Source organism: Esox lucius, chromosome 21 (assembly GCF_011004845.1).
Source record: "Esox lucius isolate fEsoLuc1 chromosome 21, fEsoLuc1.pri, whole genome shotgun sequence".
NCBI classification, from domain to species: domain Eukaryota; kingdom Metazoa; phylum Chordata; class Actinopteri; order Esociformes; family Esocidae; genus Esox; species Esox lucius.
This window is the reverse complement of record NC_047589.1, coordinates 11,124,587-11,139,210: the sequence shown is the minus strand read 5'-3', so window position 1 is coordinate 11,139,210 and position 14,624 is coordinate 11,124,587. Positions and strand designations below refer to the sequence as shown.

The window sequence follows — 14,624 nt, the reverse complement described above, 5'->3', positions numbered from 1 at the left end:
CCACTTTTCTTAAGGCTCAGTCATTCAAAGTTGACCGTCCCTGCAGCTTAATAACCACTCAGTTCTATTCTGATAACAGATTTTAGTATATTTGTGAGATGCTTCTGCAGTTGGCAGGATGCCCTTCCACATTGTTTAGTTGTTGTGCGCACGCTGTGGTCACTAACACACTTATTGCAGTGTTTGACAGTTGAAATCTCCACTGTAATGCCCTCACAACTCCGTTCAACAGTTTAATGCATATTGCACACTGAAGTGCCCAGTTTTGTTTTTAAAGTAAGTGGAGTGAGACGAGGAGTGAAACTATTTATTTGTTGGGTTTTTTTGCATTCTTCAGCCATAAACCCTATTTTCTGCCTGTAACAATTTCACACTGCTTTACAGATAAACCCATCTGGTATTGGTTTTTTAGAATTAAACCAATATAAGATACACCACCAGACTTATTTTCAAAGAACTAACAAACCATTAATGCGTAAAGTAAGCGAGTGAATTCGCTGAATGGAAGTTTTGGGAAGGAACGGGACACATACTTCAAGCCCCAAAGGACACTTTTGGAATATTTGAGGTACAGAAATCTAGGGTCCTTGCTCCACAGAAGCAATGAACATTTTCTAATTTCATCACTGGGGCTTAATTTCTCTGCAGTAAATTAAACCAGATTTTAAGAGTCGTCTGAGAACACAATTTAACGTCAACATGTGTCTTTCATTAGCTGGTCCCTTGGCACTGAATATTTTGAGGTTTCTAGGAAGATTTCATTATTTGTGTGTTCAAGTTTCCCAAGCGAACTTGGAAGTTTGTTTCATAATCTCTTTGTGATCGTAATTAGATCAGTAAAGTAATTATGTCGATAAAGGTCCTCAAATAAGTGGCAAATGTAAACTGGCAGTGTTAATAAGTGATTTGTATTTCTAAAAATGTTTGATTGAAGATGTGAAAGTAACCCTTACTGTTGAAAAAGTACTGACCAAAAATAATAGCTAGTAAGTGGTCAATTCTTTTCTTATTTAGCCTGCTGATTCAAAGAAATGCCAAAACTTTCATATATCCTTGCCAGTAGCTTTAATTGCATTGTCACTAAAAAAATATGCAATGCCTAATAGACTTCTGTGTATTTCTCTTTGTCAGAAATGGATTATGCAGACAGAAATCGGCACAGTGTGTTGTTACAAACTCTGCTGACGGTACATGACTTGAGCACTTTGTGGCCACACATCTGCGTAGCTTGTTTCCAAGAAGCCAATTCAGAGAGTTATATCTGGTTTGATATTCATGGTTTGATATTCTTCCTGGAGTGCTTATTATGATTAGGTGTCAGCATTTATAATGTAGTAACAGATAAACACTCCCTGCTTTCTGCTGTATTTTTTGTCCTTACATTTTTTCTTCTCTTTTGTGCTTTATAAAATATGAGTATTGGTATTTTCTGTTATTGGGTGAATTGTGCTCTTTTTGTTTTATGTAAAAACATGTATGCGTGAGGTGGGACTCATAGTATTACATTTGCCTTGAGTTGGCCAAACAGAGCTAAATGTATGTGTGTACTTTATGTGAAGAGTTTTTCATGTTGCAATGGTTTTATTGCAATGGTATAGACAAAGATATTTCTTTGGGGAAAATAGTATTCCTTAAAGAGGATGCTGGTTCCTAAAGAATATGTGTGTTTGTGTATGTTTCTAAGGGTATGGACAGACTGGCCCGATGTCCGAGCTACCAGGGTATGACTCGATTGCCTCTGCTGTCTCTGGCATGATGCACATCACTGGACCTGAGGTGAATATTTTTCTCTACCTGGGCCAAATTTCTGCACAGGTTAACGTGGATACAAGACATATGAGATTACAGCTTGTTAGAATCACGATTAAGGACCTTCTAGATTGAACTTTTCAAACAACAACATTTCAGGACTTGGTGTGGGACCAGGTGACATTTGCTTTATCATTCACCTGATATTATGTAGTCGTCTGGCCAATCAGTATAATTCAGTTAATGACGGATCTATTTGTAAAGATGTATCATTCACTCATGTTTTATAAAAAATTAGCTAAATGTTGTCTGAGATATTTCGTGTGACATAAATTTGGATGGAGATGATAGACAGTCCTCACTGTGATTTCATTCTGGGCACGGTTCTACGAATACCACAAATAAACCTAAATGTGCATTTTCTGTTGTTAATTTAATCTATGTTAGTCCTAGAGTTTTGTGTTTGATTCTCTCGGGTCCACTCATAACAGATGTAGTCTTTCGAAGTATAATCTTTTGACTGCTGAGTGATTCTACTGATTGCACTGCTTGAGTTCCAGGTTAATTACCAAGATTAGGTTGTCAGGGACTGGTAGGGATTCGTTTTTATTTAATTTTCTCTGTTGCTTAGGATGGGGACCCAGTCAGGCCGGGCGTAGCAATGACGGACCTGGCCACGGGACTCTACACCCATGGAGCCATCATGGCCGCTCTGCTGCAAAGACACAGGACCGGGAGGGGAGTTCATATTGACTGTAACCTGCTTTCCAGCCAGGTGAATTGTGTTTACCGCATGATTAAATTATGATGTATTTATTTTTCTTCTGGAAATGTGAATCCCCAAAAATATGTTTAACAATCCAGTCAGTGTTTTTTTTTTTTGTAGGATTTTATTTTACCCGATGTCCTCATGTGACTGATCTTTCATGTGAAAATATGTTGGGTTTAGAAAATTGACTCACATCAGGATATCTTGCGAGTATTTTGCATACATTTTTGAAACACAAATTCTACATTATACAGCAGCATTTGGAGGAAAAAACATTGTTTTGCTTTTTGTGAGTGTTTGCCCTTTTTAGCTTCAGCCTCCGAAAATGCAGTTATAAAAATCAGATGGTGCTAAAACTGTTCATTAGGATGTATTTTGGATAGACCAGGGCTTCAGAAGGAGTGGATAGATAGCCTACTTCAGGAGGAGATGGACATGTATTTGGGGGTGCTGAAACCTGGTAAGCTAACTCAAACTAATGACAGCTTTGCAACATTTTTACAATTCCTATCTATCTAGCTAGATATATATTCCAGCAAATTATATGACTGGCAATCTAGTCAGCATAGTTAGCCTGTTTGTAGTACCACATGACACATGAGTTTTCTCTCTGTGCAGGGTAAAATATTAAATTATTGTAATTCTGTTTAGTAATTTAGCAGACAATTTGCAGTTACTTGAAAAATAATTGTTACCCATTTTGCTCAATGGTACAACAGCTTTTTTGATATGTTGGGAATTTGAGCAATTTTTCTGGAACTCACAATAAACTCTGACCACTAGACCATCTTCCACCCATCTCATGGCTAAAATAGTATGAATGTTTATGTTTGAAAAGGTGATCTCTGTAGTTATGTACAGGGGATTTCATCCAGAAATCTCCAATAAGATTTAATGTAAACTAAACAACAAAACAGTTTATCTCTAAAGGAAACATTACAATGGAAACTGTTACTGTTTAGGACGATATCTATTTTCCATTGATTGAATAAATATATTTGTGTCTTCTTTCATTCCACAAGAAAATAGGTCTCAGCATTGAATGCAAAAGAACGACATTTAAACCCCAGACCTCCGAAGAGCTGACTGGAGATATCTACTGTAATCAAGGGCAAGATAAAGCATGAACTACTGCTGCGTTGCACAACATTAATGCCATTCACAGGGTGGAATTGGATGAATGTGATCTCACTGCTACAACAGAACATTTTTAGATATTCAGAAATACTAGAATGTTGAGTTGCTTGTGGTGAGGTTTGCTGATCTTTTGTTTTTGTAACTGTATACTTTGAAAATCACATGGATTAAGTGTGTATTTATACAATGGTTATGCATTACAATTCCATTTCTGTTTTTACCTTAGATTCAAGTGGCATTGTATTCATGTTTATTTAATATTCAAAATACAGGTAGACATTTGTGCTTTAGTTCAGCCAACATCTGTGGTTTGGTCCTGATAAAACAGTCCAAGTGTAATTAGTTAATTAATTCTTCAATCTGTATATTTACTTTTTTAGTAGAAATCTCCGGTCCAAACATGTATGGTTCAAATCACCATGTGAGATCTCAAAATGTATTCTTGATGACAATTTAATTTGTTGTAGTATGTGTTATATGTGAAATAAATTGTGCAGCCCTAGAAATATCTCAAACACATTCCTCACCAACTATGTCATCCCAGGGTCAATTGCCCCTTAAATGCATCATTTTGGGGACCCATTTTAGCTAGTAAGTGCTACTTTCCCCAAACTACTGTCTGAAAAATGTCCAACCGTTTCTAACATTGCTTTTTATTTACCCAAAGCAATACAGATCAAAAATTTAAGTCATAGTCATCAAATCTCTGACACAAGTTGAAACACAAATGCCCAGAGAGACTAGAATTTAGCTTGCTAATGTTTGATAGCTAGTAAATAATTGCATATCATACTAGCAAACAACATGATTAAGGTATGAACTATACTTGGCTAATAAATGAACTTTACTTGGCTAACCTAAATGATCAAATACCATAAAGAAATGTCACTTGGCAAACGCTAATGCCAAGTAAATCGCTAAAAGTAAATCTCTACCATAATCATCTCCTAGTATGGAAATTGGTAAGAACTATTAGGAAAAACACTAGAGAAAATTGGATGGTTAAGAACCAAACGTAGTTTCCAAATAGATTGAATTGGTCATAACTTGTTTTGGGTAACATGTCATGCCAAGATCAAAATGGCATGCTTTGTAATCTATAATTGGAGAAAATTCCAGAACCCTGGGAATTGACGTAGGGAAGTTGGCCCAAGAGCTGACCGAAAGTTAATAAGAGAAGTCTCTAAGAAACCCTGTGTAAGATCTAGGTCTACAGTCTTCTCTTGCAACAATGTTGAAGCATGTGTCTACTTTCAGAAAGAGACGTGGTTTACTTGGGAGGTCCTAGAGGAAGAAGCCTTTTTCAAAACATAAAGTAAATGCACTGCAAAGTTTGCCATACAACACCTGGGTGAAGAACAATACTGTGTGCTCTGGACAAACATGCAGCGCACTTTTTTTATGTCTGCTTAAGCGCCTGACACCTGAATTTACTTGACGTACACAAAACCTGATTCAGTGGCTATAAATACAGATGCTGTCTCTGGTTGAGAGCTAAGACCAGACAGTTCCGGCGCCACAAATGTAATTCCATTAAAATCAATGGAGTGCAAAGAATGGCCAAGTTTACATGTCGGTTGGTTACTTGTCATGTTCTCTGAGATGGGGCAAGTTCAAAGCTGGATCACGGTTAGGTTCTTTGGCTGCATATTCATTGGTGGGATTAGTCTGTTGCTTTTGGAGTATGGTTTATGGTGTGCTCTCTTTTCTCTCACATATTAACATGGAAATAATGTGTCAACAACCTGAACTTGGGAACATTTGTAAGGTATACAGAGTAAAGTTTCTAAGACATGGGTCTTGTTTAAATAAAATTAGGTGCGTCGTTGACATAATTATGCAGCTGGCTTGCCGTTGTCTTCGGAGATTTGTGGATATTGATTTTGTAGTCTCTACCCTATGTTGTTGATCTTTAGAATAATGCATTCAATGCCTCTCATAGCATTTACAGTGGGGAGAACAAGTATTTGATACACTGCCGATTCTGCAGGTTTTCCTACTTACAAAGCATGTAGAGGTCTATAATTTTTTCCATAGGTACACTTCAACTGTGAGAGATGGAATCAAAAAATAAAATCCAGAAAATCACCTTGTATGATCTTTAAATAATAAATTAGCATTTTATTACTTGCCATAAGTATTTGATCACCTACCAACCAGTAAGAATTCCGGCTCTCCCAGACCTGTTAGTTTTTCTTTAAGAAGCCCTCCTGTTCTCAACTCATTACCTGTATTAACTGCACCTATTTGAACTCGTTACCTTTATAAAAGACACCTGTCCACACACTCAATCAAACAGACTCCAACCTCTCCACAATGGCCAAGACCAGGGAGTTTTGTAAGGACATCAGGGATAAAATTGTAGACCGGCACAAAGCTGGGATGGGCTACAGGACAATAGACAAACAGCTTGGTGAGAAGGCAACAACTGTTGGCACAATTATTAGAAAATGGAAGAAGTTCCAGATGATGGTCAGTCTCCCTCGGTCTGGGGCTCCATGCAAGATCTCACCTCGTGGGGCATCAAAGATCATGAGGAAGGTGAGGGATCAGCCCAGAACTACACGGCAGGACCTGGTCAATGACCTGAAGAGAGCTGGGACCACAGTCTCAAAGAAAACCATTATTAACACACTACGCCGTCATGGATTAAAATCCTGCAGCGCACGCAAGGTCCCCCTGCTCAAGCCAGCGCATGTCCAGGCCCGTCTGAAGTTTGCCAATGACCATCTGGATGATCCAGAGGAGGAATGGGAGGTCATGTGGTCTGATGAGACAAACATAGAGCTTTTTGGTCTAAACTCCACTCGCCGTGTTTGGAGGAAGAAGAAGGATGAGTACAACCCCAAGAACACCATCCCAACCGTGAAGCATAGAGGTTGGTAACATCATTCTTTGGGGATGCTTGTCTGCAAAGGGGACAGGACGACTGCACCGTATTGAGGGGAGGATGGATGGGGCCATGTATCGCAAGATCTTGGCCAACAACTTGCTTCCCTCAGTAAGAGCATTGAAGATGGGTTGTGGCTGGGTCTTCCATAATGACAACGACCCGAAACACACAGCCAGGGCTACTAAGGAGTGGCTTCGTAAGAAGTATCTCAAGGTCCTGGAGTGGCCTAGCCAGTCTCCAGACCTGAACCCAATAGAAAATCTTTGGAGGGAGCTGAAAGTCTGTATTGCCCAGCGACATCCCCGAAACCTGAAGGATCTGGAGAAGGTCTGTATGGAGGAGTGGGCCAAAATCCCTGCTGTAGTGTGTGCAAACCTGGTCAAGAACTACAGGAAAGGCATGATCTCTGTAATTGCAAACAAAGGTTTCTGTACCAAATATTAAGTTCTGCTTTTCTGATCAAATACTTATGTCATGCAATAAAATGCAAATTAATTACTTAAAAATCATTCAGTGTGATTTTCTGGATTTCTGGATGTGTCACTCTCAGTTGAAGAGTACCTATGATAAAAATTACAGACTTCTACATGCTTTGTAAGTGGGAAACCCTGCAAAATCGGCAGTGTATCAAATACAAATACTCCCCACTGTATGTAGTGGCAAATTAGAGGTGTTTCTTCTATGATTGTCACAGATGGTAAACATTCAGTGTACATGAATCAAATGCCTTTTAATGCATTTTGTCTTGTTAAGATACAGAAGACAGGAGTATAAAATGACCGAAATGAATGGCTACTCTTGCTGCATTGAAACACTGTACGCAATTTGGATCTTTTGCTACATTGGTACAAATATTCAATTTGGTCAACCTCATAAGAATTGCCTCTCAAGAAAACTGTGAGCTGTGTCTCATTTGGACTACAGGTACCAGGGCTCAGCCCTGATGGGCTCCCTGCCCAATTTTAATTCCTGGTTTAAACATTTTGATGGCCGTGGTTCCTGCACTCAGCAGGCATCACTGAATTTACGGACCTCCATTCTTCGAATGCGAGGGGCCTCAGTTGCGCTTCTAGGAAAAGAGGACATTTGAGATTTACTACGGCTCCGCAAATGAATGTATTCTAAAATCTGCTAAAACAGTAGACGAGCAGTCCACTTCATCTTTGTAAAAAAAGTACATTTTTCCAGAAATTTGTTATAAACTAAAACAGCTGAAACGTTCCTGTGAAAACCTTTCTATTGTCTTATCATGGCAGACTGAGGGAAATGTAAGCTCAGCAAATATTTACTAGTGTGTTTTCTGCAGATTGTGGGTTGATTTAACTAAAATACACAAACCTAAGGGATACTTCATCTATTTCCCTTCATCACAGCCTATCTGATGCTCTTGTTCTGTGCCAGACATCACTTTGCCCAAAACTGTTATTACATCTCTGAATCAACAATGGATTTACCACATACGATGCCTTCGGAAAGTATACAGAACCCTTCACTTTCTCCACATTTGTTTGTGATACAGACTGAATTTAAAATTGGTTACATTTCATTTTTTGCCATCGATCTGAGGACTGGGCAAAGATTCATCTTTCTGCATGACAGCGACCCGAAGCACACAGCCAAGACAGTGCTTAGTGGCTTCAGGACACGTTTGTGAGTCTTTGAGTGGATCAGCCAAACCCGGACTTGAACCCCACTGAACATCTGTGGAAATCCTGAAGATTGTAGTTCACTGACAGTCCCCATACAGTCAAATAGAGCTTGAATGGATTGGCAAGGAAGAATTAGAGTAACTGCCCAAATCCAGGTGTGCAAAGATGGTGGAGGAATACTCAAAGGAATACTCAAAGACTCAAAGCTGTGATTGCCGCAGAGGCACTTTTAGAAAGTACTGCACAAAGGGTCTGAAAACATATGTAAAGGAGTTCAGTTTTTTATTTTCAGTAAATTAGCACACATTTCTAAAAACACGTTTTTGCATTTTCATAATGGGGTATTGTGTTTAAATTGCAAAAAAATAATCAATTTGGAGAAAGGGAAGGGTTTTGTATAGTCTCCCAAGACACTATACAAATAAAATATACTGCTTTATGTGTCATTGAGATTTTTATATATTTTCTGTTTTTACCTTTTCAAAAAAAAAAAAATCCTGAATCCTTGTATTCATTTTTTAAAACATCTTTCTTTGAGAGTTCACTTGTTTTGCCATTTCTCACTTCATATTGTACCAGACCATGTCGCAGAACTAACCAATCAGACTGTGTCCCTTATGTGATACGAATTTGTGCAAAGGATGTGGTTTTGAGACGTTTCTTCAATAATACAATTGTTTGTATTCCTCTGTTGTGGTTCAGATAGTTCTTTTTCAGTAATTGCGTCCAGGAATCGGACAAAGCAATGCCTATGTAGGTTTCTTATACAGTATTTTATCTTAATGTAATTCATACCATAGAATTCATACAATTTTTTATACTTTTCCCTGTCCCTTGATATCTTGGGGCGGTGTTGTGTAGATTGTGGTCAATGGATAATGTGGTTTCTGAGGTTTTCGGGACATGGTTACTGTGGTCTTACTCCAGAGCTGCCAGAGGTAAATATGTTCATGGGGAGTACCCCTCCCCTCAATATCCCAGTGTGCATTCCTTGCTGATGTCTTGGGGCCACAGTAATCTAAACCCAGAGCAATTTGATGGTGGCTGGTGGTGGGATACAAAGAAGAGCATTAAGGCTTGGTATGACCAATCCAATCTGGTATTTCTTCCCAATCCTTTGGCCAAAGGGGTAGCCAGAAACATAATTTTCTGATCTTCTGTTTTTGTTGTTGAATACATTTTGTGTCTGTGTCTGTGGCGATTGGTTGCCTGATGTAGAAAAGCCAATGCAATAGTTTGCTGATAGCAAGTTTGAGGGTAAACTGTACCTGTATTATTTCCACCTGCAACCAAATATAAATTAAATATCAATGTTTGTTAGATTATTCCTAAGTATTACCCACAACACAACTATAAATGATTATGCTCCTGTTAAAATGTAATCAATATACCTGTATTTATTTCCGTGACTGTTGTGTTTGACTAATGAAAGATTACCTCTGCTTTTGTCAGATTTAGCACATGACATCTTACTAACATTATAATAGGTTGTCTGGTTAAAAAGATGTTATATAACCAGATTAAAGCTACGAAGATGCATTTAACCAGGTGAAATGCATGATTAGAACCAAAACAATTATATCTTCTTTACACCACATAATTGTAACCAGTTTTCCACTGTTTGCTGGTATCAATATCATGTGTTTGTTTAAAATTAACAGAATTGTTTAAAATTAACATTATTGTTTAAAATTAACATTATTTTTGAAGCGGTAAATGTAAGGATAAGCCTAAGAAAACTATGGCCGCTGAACTAGTGTTGAACTAGTATGTGGAGGCAATGTGAGCAGAGGGGGGACAATTGCTTCAGAAAGGGCTCTCTTGTGATCTCCTTGACAAGCCTAAGTGGCGTGGATAGTGACTGCTGTCCTGTTTCTGTTCTAGGAAGGGAGAGTGAACTCTTTGTGGTTAATGAAGGAAAGGGACAATCACAGAACTCAACTAAAACCGCACCACGGTCCCCTCGGATAGTGGAATTGGCCCCAAATTGGAAACAGTCAAAGACTAACACTGACCTTTTGGGATGGAGTGCAGGCACAAATAGGGACACAGCCTCTGCTTTTTTTAAAGGATATTTTTCTAGTTTTCTCATTGGCTGACAGTTTAGCTACTTGTCTTCAGTAATCCCTTCAGCCCATTTTATGTAGTACTGTCATCATGGCCCATATGCGTTTCTGTCAGGGAAATTCATACCCTACCAATCTAAATTACTATTGGCCCTGGCTGGAAAGGAGCTTAAATAAATTTCATCTAGAATGTATGGCTAAGAAGTGGAACATTTACAGAGCTGGAGTCCTGGCTGGCTGGAAAGCATGCAATAATCTATCGTTTGTCTTATTACAAAACAGCAACAGTGTGAACCTAATGTTAGATATTGAATTTCCACTTCGAAATTTGTTGTGCAAGGTAGCGTTGTTAAAGATTTCTTTATATTTAAACCAAACAAACCACAAGCTCTCTTTTCCAATGGGAGGCTAGTCCGTATGAGGGGGCAGAATTTGGGAAAGGAGTTGAGCAGGGCCAAGCATGAGCTAACAAAATCTAATTGGGCGATATTGGCACACTAGCATTATTGGAAATGCGTCTGCAATATCTAAAGGCAAAAATTCTTAAAACATGTAGTTCCCTCTTTATAACACGCTAAGGATGAATCTCGTGTCATGTAAAAGTTTATAATGATTTTACTATATATTATGCACTTTAAATATTTCACATCCAGCCTAAACTGTGAGGTTCAAAAGCTTTTTAGTTTTTCGCCAAAGTCTCAGACCGCATCTTTAACACAGACAAAGATGTAAAGGTGATGGTTTGCTGGAGAAAGGGTCATTGGCAGGGCAGCCGGGCAGTGCAGGTAACTGAATAGTTTATTTTCCGTTCTCTGGCCCACAGCAACTGGCTATCTGTCCCATTGTGACTAATAGCACTATGCTCACCACATCCAAACTTAATGGCTGCACTATCCTGCACTCAAACTATATTCATCTCCCTGCATCTAGATATACTATGCTGGTACTGTAAATATGTACATCAGCTGTCAATTCATGTATATTATATATTCACCGCTCATATCTTCCCATCTCTTTTACTCGTATCATCTTATATGCTCTCCACTGGTTTGTATATAATGTATGTAAACATGGTGTAGATTCTGTCTGTGCTGTTTCTAAATAGCAGCACCACACCACCACCATTCCACCAAGTAAAAGTCAGAGCGAGTGATTTTGAAAATGAATCTGATTCTGTGCACCGTCCAATCTGAATGACCACCCCAAACTGAACAAAGTCCCTATGCGTCATTGAACCCCACTGAGTGACACTTCCAAATGGGTGGCCTTGATAAGACACATTACCGTTATGTCATGTTGTATGTCATATGAACTGCAACCAAGAAGGCTGTCTGACTTGAGAGGTTCTTAAATGGAAGTTGGGAATGAACTGCTGTCGCGCAAGGCTGTCCATTTGGAATCCACTCCGCTCTTGTTATAATCATACATGCTGTTGTAACCATTTTACACTGATGTTTACAAACATTCTGGTGTGATTGTTTAACTTTGTGGAGTCAGCTAAAAAAAAAAGGAAAGAGCTAGAACTCCTTGACTTTCCTAACTGTGTTATTTATACGTGAAGAAAACTGGACAATTACCTGAGTGTAGAAGCTGTTGTAAGATGGATAAGATGGGCGCTTGGCCAGATGCCAAGCCAGGCTTACTGTGGACATTGAATGGGGCTTAGAGGAAGAATGCCGATGCTGTGTGGAGACTCTCCATCCTCTTTCTGATACTAAATCACCATGACGGGGCTTTGATCTTGGCAAACTCGCTGAATGTTGCTTTAAACATTTGCGTCAACATCTTTTAAAAGCATCAGTGTTTACATTGCTAAATATTTTCTCAGCTGCATAGCGTCTTCAGGGGTTTCATCTGGGCACTGTAAACTCACCCTGTGATTCTGCTGTTGCCCCAACAAGAGAAACTGAAATGCCACTCTTTTGTGCTTGCGTAATATCTTCATAACATCTATACACCTCAGGTGACACCAAAAACCGTTGCTATTTAGCAAACGGTCAGCCAATAAGGAGAGGAGGTAAGAGTGAAGCATGCAGGAAGACTTAGAGGTATTTTCAAATCGTAGTGCTGTGAAATTGACTGGATTCCTTAAGCAGCGGGGTGTAACAACCTTGCTGACAGGTCGTATATTTAAACTTCAGCTCTCACTCTCCTCTTTTCTGTTTTCTGTTCCCCCATCTTTTTCTCTCATTCACTCAGGTGGCTTGTCTCACACACATTGCTGCAAATTACCTCAACTCTGGAAAGGAGGCCAAGAGATGGGGAACAGCCCATGAGAGCATCGTCCCATATCAGGTGCAGTGCATTTTACCAACTAGCATGCTATCCACGCTATCAGGTTTCCTTAATTCATAAATTCATGAAGCCCATCCAGTCCCATAGCTTCACTTTTGACTTTGACTTTTACCAGTTGTTTAATCGGTTGCAAAGGTCTCCAGTATACATGCAAGATTTATACCCATGGAAGCAATGGTAAAAGTTTAACATGGATGGAGGTCTCATTATTTATACATGGTATTTTTTCTACACCCTTTTTCACAGAGTTTCTTCATATGCCATTGTATCTATCGCCTTGTGTCATTGCAAAAAAAAAAAAGATTGGGTTATTTGAAGGTCATGGCCAGGTTTCCTCACAGGCGTCCACATTTTTGCACACTGCTCCTCGAATCAGGAAGTCATGTCGGCCAACCGGTGTCCTCTGTTAGTTTTGAAGAGTTTTCAGAATACGTGAGGGAGTTGTCAGAGTACGATGAGATTTTTAATCTAGCCACACATATGGGGTATCCCATCAACAGGTGTAAAAAGTAAAAAGTAGAAACTTCCCAAAACGTAGGAACTTAAGTTCCTAAGGAAGAGCTAAATGACCAGATAAACAAAGTTCATAACTAACTAGTGACCTTAATTGATCATTTACACTCTTCCTTTTTATTTAATTGCTCACTGGTTAGTTTTGAACTGTGTTTACCTGGTTACTTAGATCTTAATTAGATACTTTCCTAAAGTGGTGAACATAGCCAAACCCAGCTGAGCACTTTTACTTTGTACTTTTTACACCTCTGATCCCATCATCTCGTTAACTAGCAGCACAGTTGAAGCTTAACTAATGTCGTCAACTTAGTACTAGTGTTTTGCCGCAACTGGCAGGCCCCTAGACACTAATAAAAAATTAAAATAAACAGGTTTCATCCCTTTCTTTCCCCTCCCAATTTCATGATATCCAACTGCTGTCCAAATGATGCACATCTCGCCTGGATGCTCTTTTCTTATCAAACTGCCTGCTCAAACAGGAAGTATTCGCCGGGGGATGTGGTGCAGGAGAGTGCTTTACATAGACAACAACTGCGAGTGAGATATCACCTCAATGAGTTGCTAGAACACAAAGGTTGACACAGCCAATTTGCATCACCCTTTGCAGGGCAAATGGGCACTCTCAGTATTCTCTGACCATGATGTGTGCATTATAAGGCAGGGAGTGATTTTACTCCGCTAATTGGGGGCCCACACACTGCGCCAATCGGGAGCCCCCACCTTATTTTTCAAATGTTACTTTTGACATTGTGACCCTGTGGAATCCCAGGAATGACAAATGTCAGTAAAAGTTTATTTGATTAGAATAAATAATTTAAAAGGATAGTTAAATGTAAACAAGAAAAGGAACTAGGCAAGCCTAATTCGGCCAGCCCACGATTAGAAGAGATACATGTTGCTGCCCTCGCTGTATTTGACAGACTGTCTCTTTAACCACTTTGCCATTAAGCTAAATGTGTGCTGTGTGTCCGTATACTTCTGCATTGTCATTGTTAAACTAGTTAGTCGAAACTCCACGGTTCTCCAAACTAGTTCCCTAACATCCAAACCAAAAACAGGTGCTACACTACATTCAACGTGTTACATTAGAAAGAGATTACTGTAGATGGCTAGCTATACAGTAATGAAATCAATGACTTCAATAACATCACGCCAAGTTTGAATATTTAGCTAGACACCATTAAGCATTGTGTTAATCTGAATAACGTTTCTTATTAAGTTTGCTTCCACCACAAATAGCATCTATGAACTCTATGGGTTTTACTGAATTAATAAATTAGTACTAGTATCTTCTCATTACTTGGAATAGTCATAAGAATATTGAGCAATTGCTAGTGAGACTGAAGTCAAACTTTACATGGCTAAAGCTATTTCATTTAATGGCACAACAATATTAGTTTTCCTTCATTCGTGAATGACATTGATACAATAACTATCAATATGGGTGACGATAACTGACTTTTTCATCAACCAATCAATTCCATGCATGGTTTTTGACACACCCTTCTAATTATAATATGAGACATAGAAAATGGGATATCTTACATGAGGAA

At 38.9% G+C, this 14,624-nt stretch overlaps 1 protein-coding gene across 5 annotated transcripts in view; it reads left to right on the top strand.

Moving 5' to 3' along the window:
* sugct (succinyl-CoA:glutarate-CoA transferase) overlaps positions 1-14,624 on the top strand; it is a 126,806-nt gene that overhangs the window by 13,316 nt on the left and 98,866 nt on the right. For all 5 annotated transcript variants that reach the window (XM_010885557.5, XM_029116342.2, XM_010885560.4 and 2 more), the window contains exons 7-9: positions 1,685-1,776; positions 2,381-2,524; positions 12,463-12,558. In XM_010885557.5, coding sequence (XP_010883859.2) covers positions 1,685-1,776; positions 2,381-2,524; positions 12,463-12,558 — 332 coding nt within the window. The remainder of the gene's footprint in view (positions 1-1,684; positions 1,777-2,380; positions 2,525-12,462; positions 12,559-14,624) is intronic.